The 16295-nt window shown below is 40.4% G+C and overlaps 1 protein-coding gene across 8 annotated transcripts in view; it reads right to left on the bottom strand.

Moving 5' to 3' along the window:
- RASGRP1 (RAS guanyl releasing protein 1) overlaps positions 1-16295 on the bottom strand; it is an 84363-nt gene that overhangs the window by 24111 nt on the left and 43957 nt on the right. For 5 of the 8 annotated variants that reach the window (XM_047766760.1, XM_047766753.1, XM_047766752.1 and 2 more), the window contains 5 exons: positions 8980-9042; positions 7654-7785; positions 5346-5499; positions 1828-2001; positions 731-847 (listed from right to left, as the gene is read on the bottom strand). In XM_047766760.1, coding sequence (XP_047622716.1) covers positions 731-847; positions 1828-2001; positions 5346-5499; positions 7654-7785; positions 8980-9042 — 640 coding nt within the window. Of the gene's footprint in view, positions 1-730; positions 848-1827; positions 2002-5345; positions 5500-7653; positions 7786-8979; positions 9072-9358; positions 9518-9582; positions 9725-16295 lie in introns of those variants that run through there. The other 3 variants (XM_047766757.1, XM_047766758.1, XM_047766759.1) reach the window with 3 other exon arrangements.

The raw sequence follows: 16295 nt of genomic DNA, 5'->3' as shown, positions 1-16295 counted from the left end.
GTTTGGATTAACATACACACATTACTATATATAAAATACATAACCAATAAGGACCTACTATATAGTACAGGGAAATCTACTCAATATTTTATAATAACCTATAAGGGAAAATAATCTAGAAAAATATATGTATGTATAACTGAATCACTTACACCTGGAACTACCACAACATTGTAAATTAACTATACTCCAATTTTTAAAAAGTCCTTTCTATAAAATCTAATTAATAATGTACAAAGTGTACAGAACACTTAAGAAAAATACCCTTCAGTAGAAAATAGTATCTGAAAAGCTCATTTCCAGGTATCAGGGAAAATTCAACTCTCTAGAATGTCACTCTCCAAGGGTTCTGGCTAGTTAGGTATCTAATGTGTCACATGCAAACTCAACCATGGTGACTGAAACGCTGTTCCTTGCTGGAGCAAGGGAGTCAGTGCTAAAGATGGTAGCTGGACACTCAGTGGCATTACCACCATGGGAAAGGGGCATATGTTGTTTCAAATCACCAGTGGTAATGGGTGCAGTAGCAGTGAGGCCAGATGGAATCAGGGTCACTCTCCAGTCTGACTTTCCTGTCCCATGGGGGTTGCCTCCTTGGTATTTTGCCAGGTTCACGAGGGATGGCATGGTTCAGAAATGCACTCTGGGTGGCCCCTCCAGAAGGAAACGGAGACACTGGCCCAAGGAATGCTGCTCCCTAGGGGCCTGGGAAGAGATGGGGAGCACTGACCTTATTGATTTCATGCGGGACATGTGAACTTGTCTCCTTGAGTCTGGAGATTGAGCTATGACATAGCCCTCCTATCACAGCCATCAACGTATTGAAGTTTTGTAGCTGGTGGAGTTTCTGTAACACAGAAAACAGACACAAGCAGAGTCGCTCTACTGTCAGTTATACGGCAGCTTAGTGGCCGCCTCCTGTTTCTGTACTAGGAGCTTCCAAAGGCTAGCAGTCAGGTATTGCCATTTTCTGGCCATTCCTTCCTGTAGGCTTAATTCCAGACCAGTAGGTCCCAGGTCCAACAAAGTATCACACCTTCCTGCTTTTGTTGGAGCTGGTCGTCTATAGACCAAGCTCTACATCAGTGTTTTTAAGAATCACCCAAAGTTCTTTCTTAACACAAATATTTCTGGACCCAGGTCCAGATGTTCTGATTCCCTAGAACTGGGGTTGAGCTTACAGATCTATGCTTTTAACAAACCTTTAGTTAATATCAGAGCAGGTGGTCCATTACCACACTTAAAAAACACTGGTCTGGAACCTCTAGAGCTGGAAAAATATATCATTCTGTGTAATATTTTATATCCTTCACCTCAAAGTAACAAGACTGGCTTATTTTTGAGGGCAATGCTAGTGCCTATATAGGACAGTAACTGGGATAGAGATGCCTCTGTGGAATTTCAAATATCCATTCATAGTACCTATTTTTTTCTTATCAAATGCTTAAACTCTGCCCCTTAAACACTAAACTCAGCCATTCAATTACAACATAGGCTCAAAGACCTAACTCAGGCTGGTGCATCTCCACCAAAACCTGGAATTGCTCTTGGCCATGTGGGTCACATATGGTAAAACAATGTAGGCTGGTAGTCATCTTCTGAAAAATGATAAAGATCTGAACATATCTAAAACTTATCCCAACCCTGAAGATAGCCTGTATGGTCCTCTCCATATTGTGTGGGAAGTAGTAGAGCCCCCATATCCAGATCTAGGAACAGTGGGAGGTATGCAGCTCCACGGATGTTCATGAGGAGATGGACTAGCTGGGGGAAGAGAGGATCATTTACCTTGTAGCCCAGGCCAAAAGTCTTAATCTAGTCACTCACCTGAGCCACCTGGATGAACTTGATGAAGACTTCAGCTCGGAGCTGTGGGGTGGGGCGGCTGAGAACCATGAGTTGAACCCACTGGGAGATGCCGTTACAGAGGGCGATGGACCGCTCCATGGTGGGGTTCTCCTTCACGCAGCTATTCACTAGGTAATTCTGATAATCGGAGAACTGGGGAAAAAGAAACTCATCAGACATGCCGCCCCAGTATTCTGGGAGATCCAGGGAGCACCTTATCTCTGCCCAGCTGATGCCGAGAATCTGCTATGGGACAGAGGTCTTGGCCCTCCTCTCCTGAATGTCCTCCGCTTGGTGGATAAGACTGGTAGGAAGGTTATCTTTCTTTTTATTTTATTTTTTATTTTTTGCTGTTTTAGGGCTGAAGCCATGGCATATGGAAATTCCCAGGCTAGGGGTCGAATCAGCAGCTGCCAGCCTACACCACAGCCACAGCAAAATGGGATCCCAGCCACGTCTGCAACCTACACCATAGCTCATGGCAATGACGGATCTTTAACCCAATGAGCGAGGCCAGGGATTGAACCCACATCCTCATGGATACTAGTCAGGTTTGTTTCTGCTGGGGCCATGAAGGGAACTCCCAGAAGGTCATCTTATTCTACCCACAGCCTGGTCTCCTTCCATCACAAGTCATGAGCCATAAATAGATGTGTACACATATGAGTTAATCCAAATATTGTATTAAGTAGATAAGGACAGCGTCCCTTCTAAATTCTAAAGAGTCCAGTATACAAGAAAAATCTCAGTACCAGTTACGGCTTTGTTGCTGAAGGGAAAGGGGGAAAAAAGATAATCTCATAAAAATCTACCCACCCCCAGCTGTTTTCTTAACTTAAAAATGGGATGACATCTACCTTATTTAGGACATGGAATCATTAAAACCAAACATGACAACCTGTGAGAGCAATTTAACTTTTCCAAGTGCTACACAAAGTGTAAGGTGGTGCCAATGGGAGAATTATTAATGTCATGTTGAACCAAACCTGTGTTCATTTCCTTCTCCTCACCACCTGGAGCAGAGGCCAAGGTAGTGGGGTGCCTGAAACCTGGGGACCTATGATTTGATGACCACAGTTTCCCAGTCACCTGGACAATGGCACTGACTATCCTTGACAAAGAAACAAACGGAAATGTCCCTGAAGATCACTGTGGAAGTCATGACTGTGGCTGTTGTGTTCCTGTCACAAATGATGCTGCTCAAAGAGGATAAAAGTGGGGGGAGAGGCTGCCCTGCTCTGACACTCCTATGCAAGTTCTGAGTGCTGCTCCCAGCTGTTTCCAGCTCTGTGTTTCTCGACTCTCCCCTTTGAGATCACATGTGCTCAACCACACAGCTTGGCCAGCAGAATGTGGATGGAAGTGATGTGATGATTTTTGTGGGAAAGACAAGAGAGACAGCAAATAACTGGTTATATTGCCTTTCCCATCTGCAGAGGGAGTGGTTAACACACTGAGCTTGGGTGGGAAGGGGTTGAGGGGATTGTGTGCATACCTTACTTCTGCCTGACTAGTAACACACTGATGAGGAAATTTCATAACCTAAATAAAATGAATGAATGCGAATTAACTGAGTCCTATTTTGCTGTGCTGTGATTGCTGATGGCTGGGAAAATATGAGTAGACCAACACTAGCCCTTAAGAGAGAGATATACAGCAGAAATCTTACAGGTCTAAGAAAAAATTTTTATACTCAGTGGATACATTTGTATACCCCTCTCACTATAAATATAACACATTTAGTCCACTTTTAACTAAATTAACTCACATAATTCTTTTAAGTGAATTATCTCAGTATAATTCTCCTCCTAATAAAGTATAATAATCAGAAGCAGAAAATATCCAACGCCACTCAATTCATAGCAGAGATAGATTTCCCTCCAACCCTATGTTGGAGGGACATTATTGTTTGGAAAAACTGTTTAGAACTGTGCAGCAAAAACAAGCAAAATCCCTGAAAAAGTCATCTTCTATGAGGGGGACCAGGCCATTTAAAAGAAATGGAGGTTCAAACTGACGTCTCACTTGCAAATAGAATGCTGCCTCAACCCTGGGGAGCGTGGCTCAGAATCCTCATTCTGTACTGACTCTTTCCTTCCATCTCCACTGACTCCAGCACCCACAGGACTGATGGAGCAGCCCCACCAGCTGGGCCTCAGCACAGCTCCAATTTCCAGTGTGATAAATGGCTCTTTTCAGTGTCCTTCCCCCGTGACAGGGGAGGCACTGCCAAATGGAAATTCCCCAGGCGGAGCTTTCCAATTGGGGCCCGTGGTGGTTCTGTTTGAGGGGTGCCAGGGAGTGTACTGTGGGGCCTGTGCAGATGAATGCTTGGAGACTTATTCCCAAATGGGGCTTGGGGGTGGGAGGTTCCTGGCTGATTGGCCAAGTCGCCGTATAAAAGCAGGGACAATGACAACACTGTGGGAGAAAAAATATAATAACCCCTGAAACCTGGTTGGCAGCTCTCCTTCCAGATACAACCAGGCTCAATAAACTTGTGCTAAGTGACTGAGAGTGGCATGTGACCCTGGCCTCGGCTCTGACTCTAATAAACTGTGTGACCTGGTCCACAGGCCTCCATCCTTGAGGCCTCCATCCCCTCATGTGGGAACGGGTCCATCTAAGAAATGAACCCAGCCACTAAGTAGTCTCTAATTTTAAAGCAAAGCTGAAGACTGTATCTTTGGGTAGGAGTGGGGTGAGTGGAGTCAAGATGTCGCTTCTCTTTTTTTCTTTTTCAGCTGTGCCCATAGCCAGCGGAAGTTCCCAAGCCAGGGACTGAACCCCCACCACAGCAGCAACCTGGACTGCTTCAGTGACAATGCCAGATACTTAACTTTCTGCACCGTAAGGGAACTCCCAAGGTGTCATTTCTTCGGAAAGCATGTTGGCCAATGAGGGTCTGCTGGCATCTAACATTCTCTCTTGCAGCAGGTGTTCTTGGGTATCTAATGAGGCGCTTCCAAGAGCAAGGACTGAGAGAGCATTGTTTATCTCTAGAATCAGGGGTGACTGCCGGGCCATGTCAGAACCATGGTAAGCATTTAGGTAAATTCTGGGCTGGACCAGTGGCACCTGATTTACTTTGAGATTTCCCTGCACTATCCAAAGCCTATCCTAGAATGAGTTAAAACTCTTACAAGACTTACCCTCATTTTTTTTTTTGGAGGAAAAATTAAATTCTGGAAGCCTAGTGATTATCAGGGGTACTGTGTGTGTGTGTGCATGTGTGTACACTTGTGTGCAAGGCATCACATATGCCCATAGTATTGCCACGTGAGTGAGTATGGATGGGGTGAGCGAGGCTTGCAGGATGGGAGCAGAGAGCAGAGCAGGAACAACAAATAATCCCGTGTGTCCTGGTTTCCTGACTAGTCACAGGTGATGGGAAAGCCTACCAGCACTGAGGAGGTGGATGACCTATGAATCCCTCTGCCTATTTTAAGAAATATAATATCCCAGAGAAGTCTTTCTCTGGCCCCTTGGGTACATACCGATATCCTCCGGAAGGACTTGAACTCCAGGTAGGTAAGGTGCTCTGAGAGCTCTTCTGGCTCCAGATGGTCAAAGAGCAGGGAGACTTTCCGTTTCTTGCTGGTGTTAGATTTTATCCTTTGAGTCAGTTTCCTGGACCAGTCACGGGAATTGCTTTGGTGGGGAAAAGTGAAGGGGAGAAGACAGGGAAAAAGAATAAGTCAAAACTGCTCTTTAATGCAAGTAGATCCGTTTATGTTTCCCACATGAACATACAAAGCACCGTTAGTTAATTTTCCTTGGCCAAAACAATGCCTTAACGGAGTTTCCTCAAATTGTCTCTTCCTATGGCAGCCACCAGAAAGCCTTGCTGGTTTTCCATGAACCTTTTGAATGTGCCATGGGAACTGGGTAAAATGTGTCTACCTGAAGGCAATGGGGAAGACTGAGTCTGGGTGTCAGTCACAGTGTCCTGGATCCTTGGTCCAGCCCTGGTATGTCTGCTTTCTCCATGCCTCCTGTGTGTTCCTTCATCTCATGAGGGTGATGGGAACTCAATCTGGTGGGAAATCTCAAAAGTAGTGGGGCAGTTTTCATGCCAGAAGAGCCCAGAGAACCACGGACAGAAGTCACATTGGGGAACTGTGTGTAGGAATGTGTGGTCACTTTGGGCAGACTTGTGGCATTTTCCTCAAATGTCCTCAGCCACTGAAATGACCAAGGAAGCTTAGCTAACCCCAGAGTGTCACCCCACCCACACTCAGTGTCTTAGAACCAATCCATGTGTTTCTTATTAAACTTTCAATTTCCTTCTCTAAAGGAAGCAAAGGGAAGCAGCAGTTTTGAAAGGTAACAGGTTGCAGCTCCGTGTTTCCCAAACTGGCACTCTAGAGAACTTTGTCTCTTGACAAAGGGGCTCTATGGTCAAATGAGTTTGGGAAATGCTACAAATTCTGCAGCCCCCTTAGCTGAAGAACTGAGATGCAGTGCAAAAGGGAAGTTCAACTCACTATTTCTCAAGGACATCCGGTCAGGCAATGCCCCACTGACTAGTTCCTAAAGAATATACTGTGGAAAGTATGGGTGGAAGGAAGTCAGCCAGGAACAAATTGGGACAAGATCAGGGTTTGAGAACTGCCCTTGAGGCCCATGTGATGCATTTTTTAAATGTAGACATTGTTACTTCAAAAACTTCTTTTATCTTTCAAGTTATTATAATTCTAAGCGAAGAAGTACATAGAGTCCTAAATGATATGTAGATTTATTGGGGTCTCTGAAACATGATTCAGAAATCATTTCCACATGGCCATGGCGCAACACAATGAAAGCCCTCATAGTCCAGCTTCTGCTCTGCCATTAACTTAACTCTCTCTGGGACCCCAGGTGAGCCAGCCTTACTGAGCCTTAATTTCCCAGGACGTTGGATGAAATGATCTTCAGAATCTGTATCTTGGCATTTGTACTATTCCAAAATAAAGCTGCCACATTGTGAAAAGCTTAGCATACAATGAATGTGCCCTCCTCTCCCAAAGCTAGGACAGACATTTGTTTTTCCAGAATGGGAAATCCAAGGAGTAATGTGAAATATTGCTGAGATCCTTTCTATGTCTGCAGGTTTAAGCATCTTAGAAACCCTCTGCTGGAGTTCCCGTCGTGGCGCAGTGGTTAACGAATCCGACTAAGAATCATGAGGTTGCAGGTTCGGTCCCTGCCCTTGCCCAGTGGGTTGGGGATCCGGCGTTGCCGTGAGCTGTGGTGTAGGTTGCAGACGTGGCTCGGATCCTGCGTTGCTGTGGCTCTGGCGTAGGCTGGGGGGCTACAGCTCCGATTCGACCCGTAGCCTGGGAACCTCCATATGCCGTGGGGAGCGGCCCAAGAAATAGAAAAAAGACAAAAAAAAAAAGAAAAAAAAGAGAAACCCTTTGCTGGATCCATTTGCTAACAGCTCCTTCCCCCTTTATATATTCAGGGTACCTCCAGGCATTAGCTGCTGAAGAAGCATGAATTTAGTCACTGCACCTTCAGTTTTTGCGATCTAGATAAATCTTTGTCACTATTTTATGACCTAATTTCTTTTTCAATGGGACTTTTTTCCCCCTGCTCTTGGAGAGTAATCACATACAGCATTATCACCAAGGGGCTCTTCTGCTTTCCTGGAAAAATGTCAAGCTTTTCTCTTTGGTTGGGCCAGTTGAACCTGCCTGTCTGGGAGCTTCTTGGGGTGGGCAGAGCAGCTGTCACAGTGGAGCTCAAACCTCATAGAGTTGCCCAGATTGTGTTTCAGAAAGGAGGTGGTTTTGAAAGCTGAGTTAAAACCCTGACACTCACATTTGAGTTGTGTCAATCAGGCGGCTGTGGAGCTCCTCGCCATTAGCTTTTACCAACTCCTGAAATTCCTCCATGGTGTGTGCCAAGCTGGTATCCATTTTAAACATGATCCAGAATTCCGTTATCCAGTACCTACAGGGTGGGAGTTAAACAACACAACCCCAGGAGTTCCCTTTGTGGCTCAGTGGTAATGAACCTGACTAGTATCCATTAGGATGTGGGTTTGATCCCTGGCCTCGCTCAGTGGGTTAAGGATCCAGTGTTGCCATTAGCTGTTTGGTGTAGGTTGCAGATGAGGCTCTGATCCTGTGTTGCTGTGGCTGTGCTTCCATATGCTGTGGGTGTAGCCCTAAAAGCAACGAAAACAAAAACACCCCCCCCAAAAAAAAACCCAACCCCAAACTGAAGCCAGGGACTCACTCTTTTGTGGGTTCTTCCCACAACAAGCACTCAAAAAAAGACAGGGGCTGGTTTGTCCCTCTGTATTCCTGGGAATGTAGAATGTATATTTTTCTATACACAGAGTATAAAGAGCTGGGGTGGGGGCAAGGGGAAGAGAAGAAAACCACCTGCTGACAACCCTCTGCCTCATGTGTGTCAGAGAGAATGAGAAATAAGACAACTTCAGACAAACCAAATGTCCAAAGATGGGATGATGCATCTGTATGTTACATGTTATTATATCTTAGAATATTATATGGTCATTAAAAGTACTGTTTACAAAAAGTTTTTAATGACTAGAGAAGATTCCTATGATTTAAAGTTAAGTAAAAACTATAGGATACAAAACTTTATCTCTACTGTGTGTGTGTACATATATATACTATGTGTGTGTACATAAAAACTATAGGATACAAAACTTTATCTCTACTATGTGTGTGTGTATACACACACACATACACACTACTTGGAAAAAGACAAAGTAAATATACCAAAATAGGTAGGTAGCTGGATATGAGTGATTATTATTTACTAGCGTTATATATTCTTTTCTGTATTTTCAAAATGTTCTAATATGAGCTACATTGCTTTTCTGTTTAGGAATAAAAACAAAATAACCTCTCCCTAGTGTCACTTGATACCAAAATGCTGTAAGACTGATGAAAACATTGGCATAAAAATATTAAGCTTAGGCACATGAGAAAAAACTGACTTTTCTTTGTCGAAGAATTTCCAGTATTAACAGCTGCCCTTTCCAGTCTGCCCAGAGGTGGTGTACAGATGTTAGGAAGGGAAAGACAGGGAGGATGAGGAAAGAACTAGAGTCTCTTTCTCTTTCATTTCGCCCTACTGCACAAAGTCCCAAATGCATGCAAAAATTGTTACCTTACAAAATAGCAGATCTTCAGGCAAAGCCCTGGTGAATTCTTTGCCAAGGCATCCTTATAGGTAGGGCTGTGGTTAAGGGAAATGGAATCCTGTTACAGAAACCAAACAACTTCTCATCTTTGGAAGTATTTGCTATAACTGTCCCTTCCAGCCCCGCCCCCCCCCAAATAATTTTTTAAGAAAATGTTTTCTTAGCTCTCTGGCCATAAGATAAAACCAACTCAGTGTGCAGCTGTATCCTTATCATGACCTGGAAGGGTAAAGATAGTGATTTTATGTAGCCCATGCTGAGATGGCTAATGGAAGAAGGCCACACCATCTCCTCTGCAGATGTAGAAATAGGAAGTCAACAGCATGGCAAGGCTCCAGCAGTTACCTGTAGGAAGTGAAGATGGGGCAAGTGACCTCTGCCCATGCTCAAGACTAGGAGTCCGAGGGAAACAACAAGCTAAAAAGAAGAGCCCCTTCTTATCTTTTCAGCAACTGATAAACAGTGAACTAGAAGAAAGGGAAGGAATAAACAATCAGATATACTGTCATGAAAATTAAGACAATAATAGGAAAATGAAAATCTATACCTAAAAGATATACTGCTCTTACAGGCTGTAGTAGCACTATACATGTAAGGTCAGTAGACAGATCTTTAGGTGTAATGGCAAGTCAGACAAAGCCATGTGAATGATCCAAATACATCTGGAGATCACATTAAGGATCCATATCATTCAGAATATTCCACAAGAGTGAAGCCATCCTAAGAACATGAAAGAATAGCAAAGTTCCGTCTTGTCTATATGTTTCTAGACATATATGGAAAGAACATTCATTCACTGTAAGGGTCAAAGACATGCAAAATCCAATCAAGTGATGAACCTGGGTGGTCCTACCATCTTCCACTGAGGAATTGGGCTATGTGGGCTGTGTGCCCTGCAAGACACTGCCTTTTTTCTCCTCTAAAAACTTTGCCAAGTTAACCACAATTCAGGGCTCTGTGAATTCGAACAGGGCTCCTGAGAAGAATCCATTGAGCAATCAGTAGATGTCTCATTTAACTGAGGCTGAGAAGTCTTCTTCCAGTGGGTATGTATATTTTAACCCCTGGAAAACGTAAGACTTAAATATAGCAAAGCAAAAGACAGTCCAAATCATACTACTGATGTTTATTAGAAAGGAATCTGTGCATTTTGAAATTTTATATATCTGTAGTGTTTAAGAGCATATCAGAATGATAGCCTTGAAACTTCAATTTGGAACATACAATTAAGAGCTCTAGACTTGTGGTTTTAAACTCAGATCTAATTAAGTTTATGCACAGCTTTGGAACATCTAAGATAATATGAGCTTTACTGTTTATAACTTTAATCTACTGAAGTTATAAAAACTATTTAGAATTCAGAAAGGCCTCTGAAGTATTTAAAAACCTAAATTATAAAATTCATAATTATATAAGTATACACCTATCAATAATTTCTATAAATGTAGATGGATTAAATGCTCCAATCAAAAGACAGAGTGGCTGAATGGATACAAAACAAGATCCACATATATGCTGCCTACAGGAGAAGAATTTCTGGTCTAAAGACACACAGACTGAAAGTTAGTGGATGAAAAAAGAAAGACAGGGTAGCAATACTTATATCAGACAAAATAGACTTTAAAACAAAGACTGTAACAAGAGACAGAGAGGTCATTACATAATGATCAAGGGATTGATCCAAGAAAAGGATATGACAATTGTAAATAAATATGTACTCCAACATAGGAGCACCTAAATAAATATGCTCCAACATAGGAGCACCTAAATACATAAGACAAATATTGACAGACATAAAGGGAGAAGCTGACAATAACCCAATAATAGTAGGTAATTTTAACACGCCCACTTTCATTATTTTTTTCACCCAATAAAAAAATGAATAAGAAAACACTGGCCTTAAATGGCACATTAGACCAGATGTACTTACTAGATATATGAGGAACAGTCCATCCAAAAGCATATACTTCTCAAGTGAAAACAGAAAATTCTTTAGGACAGAGCACATGCTAGGCCACAAAATGAATCTCAGTAAATTTAAAAAAACTAAAATCATATCTAGCATTTTCTCTGACAACATTATAAAACTAGAAATCAACTATTTTTTAAAAAAACTGCTGTGAGAAAAAGAATGTGTATACATGTGTGTGTGTGTATATATGACTGGGCCACTTTGCTGTACAGCAGAAATTGACAGAACATTGTAAATCAACTATAATAGAAAACACAAAAATCTTAAAAAACACAAAAATGTGGAGACTAAACAATATGCTACTAAACAACCAATAAGTCACTGAAGAAATTAAGCAAGAGATAAAAATATACCTAGAGACAAGTGAAAACAAAAAACACAATGGTCCAAAATCTATGGGATATTTATAGCAATACAAGCCTACCTCAGGAAACAAGAAAAATCTCAAAACACCTCATTTTACACCTAAAGGAACAAGAAAAAGAAGAACAAACAAAATTCAAAGTTAGTAAATGGAAAGATATCATAAAAATAAGAACAGAAATAAATGAAAGAGACTAAAAATAATAAAAAAGAGTGGTGAAGTTAAGAGCTATTTTTTTAAAAGTTAAACAAAATCAATAAACCTTTAGCCACACTCATCAAAAAAAAAAACAAGGGAGAGGGCCCAAATCAATAAAATCAGAAGTGAAAAAGGAGAAGTTACAATTGATATCACAGCAAAGATCATAAGAGATTACTGTGAACAATTATATGCCAATAAAATGGATAATCCAGAGGAAGTGTACAAATTCCTAGAGATGTATAATCTCCCAAGACTGAACCAGGAAGAAACAGAAAATATGAACAGACCAATTACCAGTAATGAAATTGAGCCAGTAATTTAAAAAAAAAAAATCGTGACAACCAAAAAGCCCGGACCAAATGGCTTCACAGGTAAATTCTACCACACATTCAGAAAAAAGTGAACACCCATTTTTCTCAAACTCTTCTAAAAAACTGCAGCAGTGGGAACACTTCCTAACTCATTCTACAAAGCTAGCATCACCCTGATACCAAAACCAGAAAAAGATATCACACACAAAAAGAAAAGTATAGGCCAATAATCACTGATAAATTTATAATGAGCACAGATGCAAAAATCCTCAATAAAATATTATCAAACCAAATTCAACAGTATATTGGAAGAATTATACACCACGATCAAGTGGAATTTATCCAATGCATGCAAGGATAGTTCAATATCCACAAATCAGTCAATGTGATATACCACATTGACAAACTGAATAAAAATCATATGATCATCTCTATAGATGCAGAAAAATTATTTGAGAAATTCAACATACATTTATGACAAAAACTTTCCATGAAGTGGTATAGAAGGAGCATAATTCAGAATAATAAAAGCCATATATATAAGTCCACAGCTAACATCATAATCAATGTGAAAACCTGAAAGCATTTCCTCTAAGATCAGGAATTAGACAAGAATGTCCACTCTTACTACTTTTATTTAACATATACTACAAATCCCAAGCCACAGCAATCAGACAAGAAAAAAAATTAATAAAAGGAATTCAAATTTGAAAGGAAGAAGTAAATTGTCACTGTTTGCAGATGACATGATACTATACATAGAAAGTCCTAGGAGTTCCTGCTGTGGCATGGTGGGTTACACATCTGGCATTGTCTCTAGGCAGTGTGGGTTTGATCCCCAACACAGTGCAGTGGGTTAAGGATCCAGCATTACTGCAGCTGAGGTGTAGATGGCAGCTGTGGCTTGTATATGACCCCTGGCCAAGGAACTTCCAAATGCTGTAGGTGCAGCCAAAAAGAAAAAAGAAAAAAGAAGAAAAAAAGAAAAAAGAAAAAAAGAAGGAAAAAAGATGCTACCAAAAAAACTACCAGAGCTTATCAATGAATTCAGTAAAGTTGCAGGTTACAAAATTAACATATATACTAACAAGGAATTTTCAGAAAGAGAAATTAAGAAAACAATCTGATTTACAATCAAATCAAAAAGAACAGAGTATCCAGGAATAAATCAAACTAGGGGGGCAAAAGACCCATACTTGGAAAAATTTAAGTCACTGACAAAAAAAAAATTGAAGACAACAGAAACAGATAGATATACTATGTTCATGAATTAGGATATCATTTAAATGACCATACTACCCAAGGCAATCTACAGATTCAAGGCAATTCCTATCAAAATATCAGTGGCATTTTTCATAGAACTAAAATAATTCTAAAATGTACATGAAAATGCAAAGACCTCAAATAGCCAAAACAATCTTGAGAAAGATAGAGCTGGCAGTACATGGTCTCTCACTTAAGAATATACTACAAAGCTATAAACATCAAAACAGTATGTTATGAACACAAAAACACATAGATCAAAGGAAGAGAGCCCCAAAATTAACCTTTATGGTCAATTAATCTATGACAAAGGAGTCAAGAGCACACAATGGAGAAAAGACATTGTCTTCAATAAATGATTTTGGGGAAACTGGACAACCCCGAGAAAGAATCAAACTGGACTATGCTGTCGAACAATGCACAAAAATATATTCAAAATTGATTAAGAACTTAAATGTAAGACCTAAAACCATAAAACTTATAGAAAACATAGGTGGTATACTCTCTGACATCAGTCTTCATAACGTTTTTTTGGATGTCTCCTTAGGCAAGGGAAACAAAAGCAAAAATAAACAAATAAGACCACATCAAACTAAAGAGCTTTTCCACAGAGAAGGAAACTATCAACAAAATGAATAGGCCACCTACTAAATGGTAAAGTTATTTGCAAATGTTACATCTGATAAGGGATTAATATCCAATATATATGGAGAACTAATTCAACTCAACATCAAAAAAAAAAATCTTTTTAAAAATTATGCAGAGGAGGTCCAGTCTTGGCTCAGCATAAATAAATTTGACTAGAATTCATGAGGGCACAAGTTTGATCCCTGTCCTTGCTCAGTGGGTTAAGGATTCTGCATTTCTGTGAGCTGTGGTGTAGGTCCACAGACACAGCTCGGATCTGGTGTTGCTATGGCTGTAGTGCAGGCCAGTGACTACAGCTCTGATTCGACCCCTAGCCTGGGAACCTTCATATGCCATGGGGGTGGCCCTAAAAAGATTAAAAAAAAAATTAGGCAGAGGATCTGAATAGACATTTTGCCAAGGAAGACATACAAATGGCCAATATGCACATAAAAAGATGCTCAACAGATGCTCTGTGGAAAAGCTCTTTAGTTTGATGTGGTCTTATTTGTTTATTTTTGCTTTTGTTTCCCTTGCCTAAGGAGACATCCAAAAAAAGTTATGAAGACTGAAGTCTACATCAAGAGATAAATGGGTAATATTCCACAATGGAATATTATTCAGCCATAAAAAAGAATAAAATCTTATTACTTGTGACAACATGGATGGGGCTAGAGGATACACACTAAGTGAAATAAGTCAGACAGAAACACAAATACTGTATGATTTCACTTATGTGGAATCTAAAACAACTAAACAAATGAACAAACATAACAAAACAGAGTTATAGGTACAGAGAACGAACTGGTGTTTTCCAGAGGGGTGGGCAGTAGAGGGAGGAAAAAATGAGTGAAGAAGATTAAAAGGTAAAAAATAAATGAGTCATAGGTATAAAGTGTACAGTGTGGGGGATACAGTCAATATGTAATATCTTTGTGTAACTGGACTTATTGTGGTGATCAGCTTGAAAGGTATAGAAGTATCAAATCAGTATGTGATGTCACAGAAACTAACAGTGTTGTAGATTGATTACACTTCAAAAACAAACAAAGTAAAAAAAAAAAAGAGATGAGATTGGTGGTGACCAGAGGCAGGAGGTGGGAAGACGGGGGACTGAATGAAGGCAGTCCAGAAGGTACAAACTTGCAATTATAAGATAAATGAGTACTAGGGATATAACATACAACATGATAAGTATAACTAATACTGCCCTATGTTATACATGAAAGTTGCTAAGAGAGTAAATTTTAAGAATTCTCATCACAAGAAACATTTTTTTCGATTTCTTTAATTTTGTATCTATATGATAGATATTCATTAAGCTCATGGTGAATCATTCTTGAAACTTTAAACTTATACAGTGCATTACGTCAATTATATTGATAAAACTGAAAGAAAAAAATAAAAATTGTAGTTTAAAACCATTGGAAGTGCTGATTTAATTGGCATTATTCCAATTAAACAAACACTTTTCAAGGTTCCTTAAAAACATTTGGTGGGACTGGAGTTCCTGTTGTGACTCAGTGGGTTATGAACCCAACTAGTATCCATGAGAATGTGGGTTAGATCCCTGGCCTCAGTGGGTTAAGGATCCGGCATGGTTGTGGCTGTGGTGTAGGTTGGCAGCTGCAGCTCTGATTCGATCCTGAGCCTGGGAACTTCCATATGCCATGGGTGTGACCTCAAAAAAGGAAAAAAATGCTTGGTGGGATATCCTAGACTTATGGAAAGAACAGTAAGATTTGAGAACAAAACTTGGACTTCTAAAGAAAAACGATGGCTGTAAAATATGTACTATTCATAAATGACTTTCATTTTACAAACCTAAATTTTTTTTTTCTTTTTGTCTTTTCTAGGGCTGCACCTGAGGCATATGGAAGTTCCCAGGCTAGGGGTCTAATCGGAGCTATAGCTGCTGGCCTAGGCCACAGACACAACAACATGGGATCTGAGCTGAGTCTGCAACCTACACCACAGCTCAAGGCAACGCCAGATCCTTAACTCACTGAGCAAGGCCAGGAATTGAACCCACAATCTCATGGTTCCTAGTCAGATTCGTTAACCACTGAGCCACAACAGGAACTCCCAAACCTAAATTTTGATAGATTTACTGCTTATAAAATCTATCCTTGAGAATACCCAAACAAAACCACATACACACATCAACAAAGGAAATCAATATAAAAAATATACCCAGGCAGGCTGGAGGAAGTAAAGGATTCTGATGCCTGTCTTTCTTTGGGCATAAAGGAGTGAGAATGAGAAGACATGTCTTTATGCCACAGTGCTAAGAAATGCACCCCTTTTATACAAAGAGATTCACGCACATGGCACACTCTAGGTAAATGGTAAATGAGTCTATATTTTTACTATGTGATCTAGTTGTTAATATTTTTAATGAGGAAGGCACAAAACCCTACATCTTTCTTTTAAAACAACTGGTGGACATATAAAACAACATGGTGCCTTCCACTGTGGAGTCTGACTTCCACCTGAATGCTCCTCACCTTTCTTTTTGCATGTCCCTTCCGCTGTGTGCAGGGT

Source organism: Phacochoerus africanus, chromosome 2 (genome assembly GCF_016906955.1).
Source record: "Phacochoerus africanus isolate WHEZ1 chromosome 2, ROS_Pafr_v1, whole genome shotgun sequence".
In the NCBI taxonomy this organism is placed as follows: domain Eukaryota; kingdom Metazoa; phylum Chordata; class Mammalia; order Artiodactyla; family Suidae; genus Phacochoerus; species Phacochoerus africanus.
The sequence above is the reverse complement of the archived record's forward strand: the minus strand, read 5'-3'. Positions and strand labels throughout refer to the sequence as shown.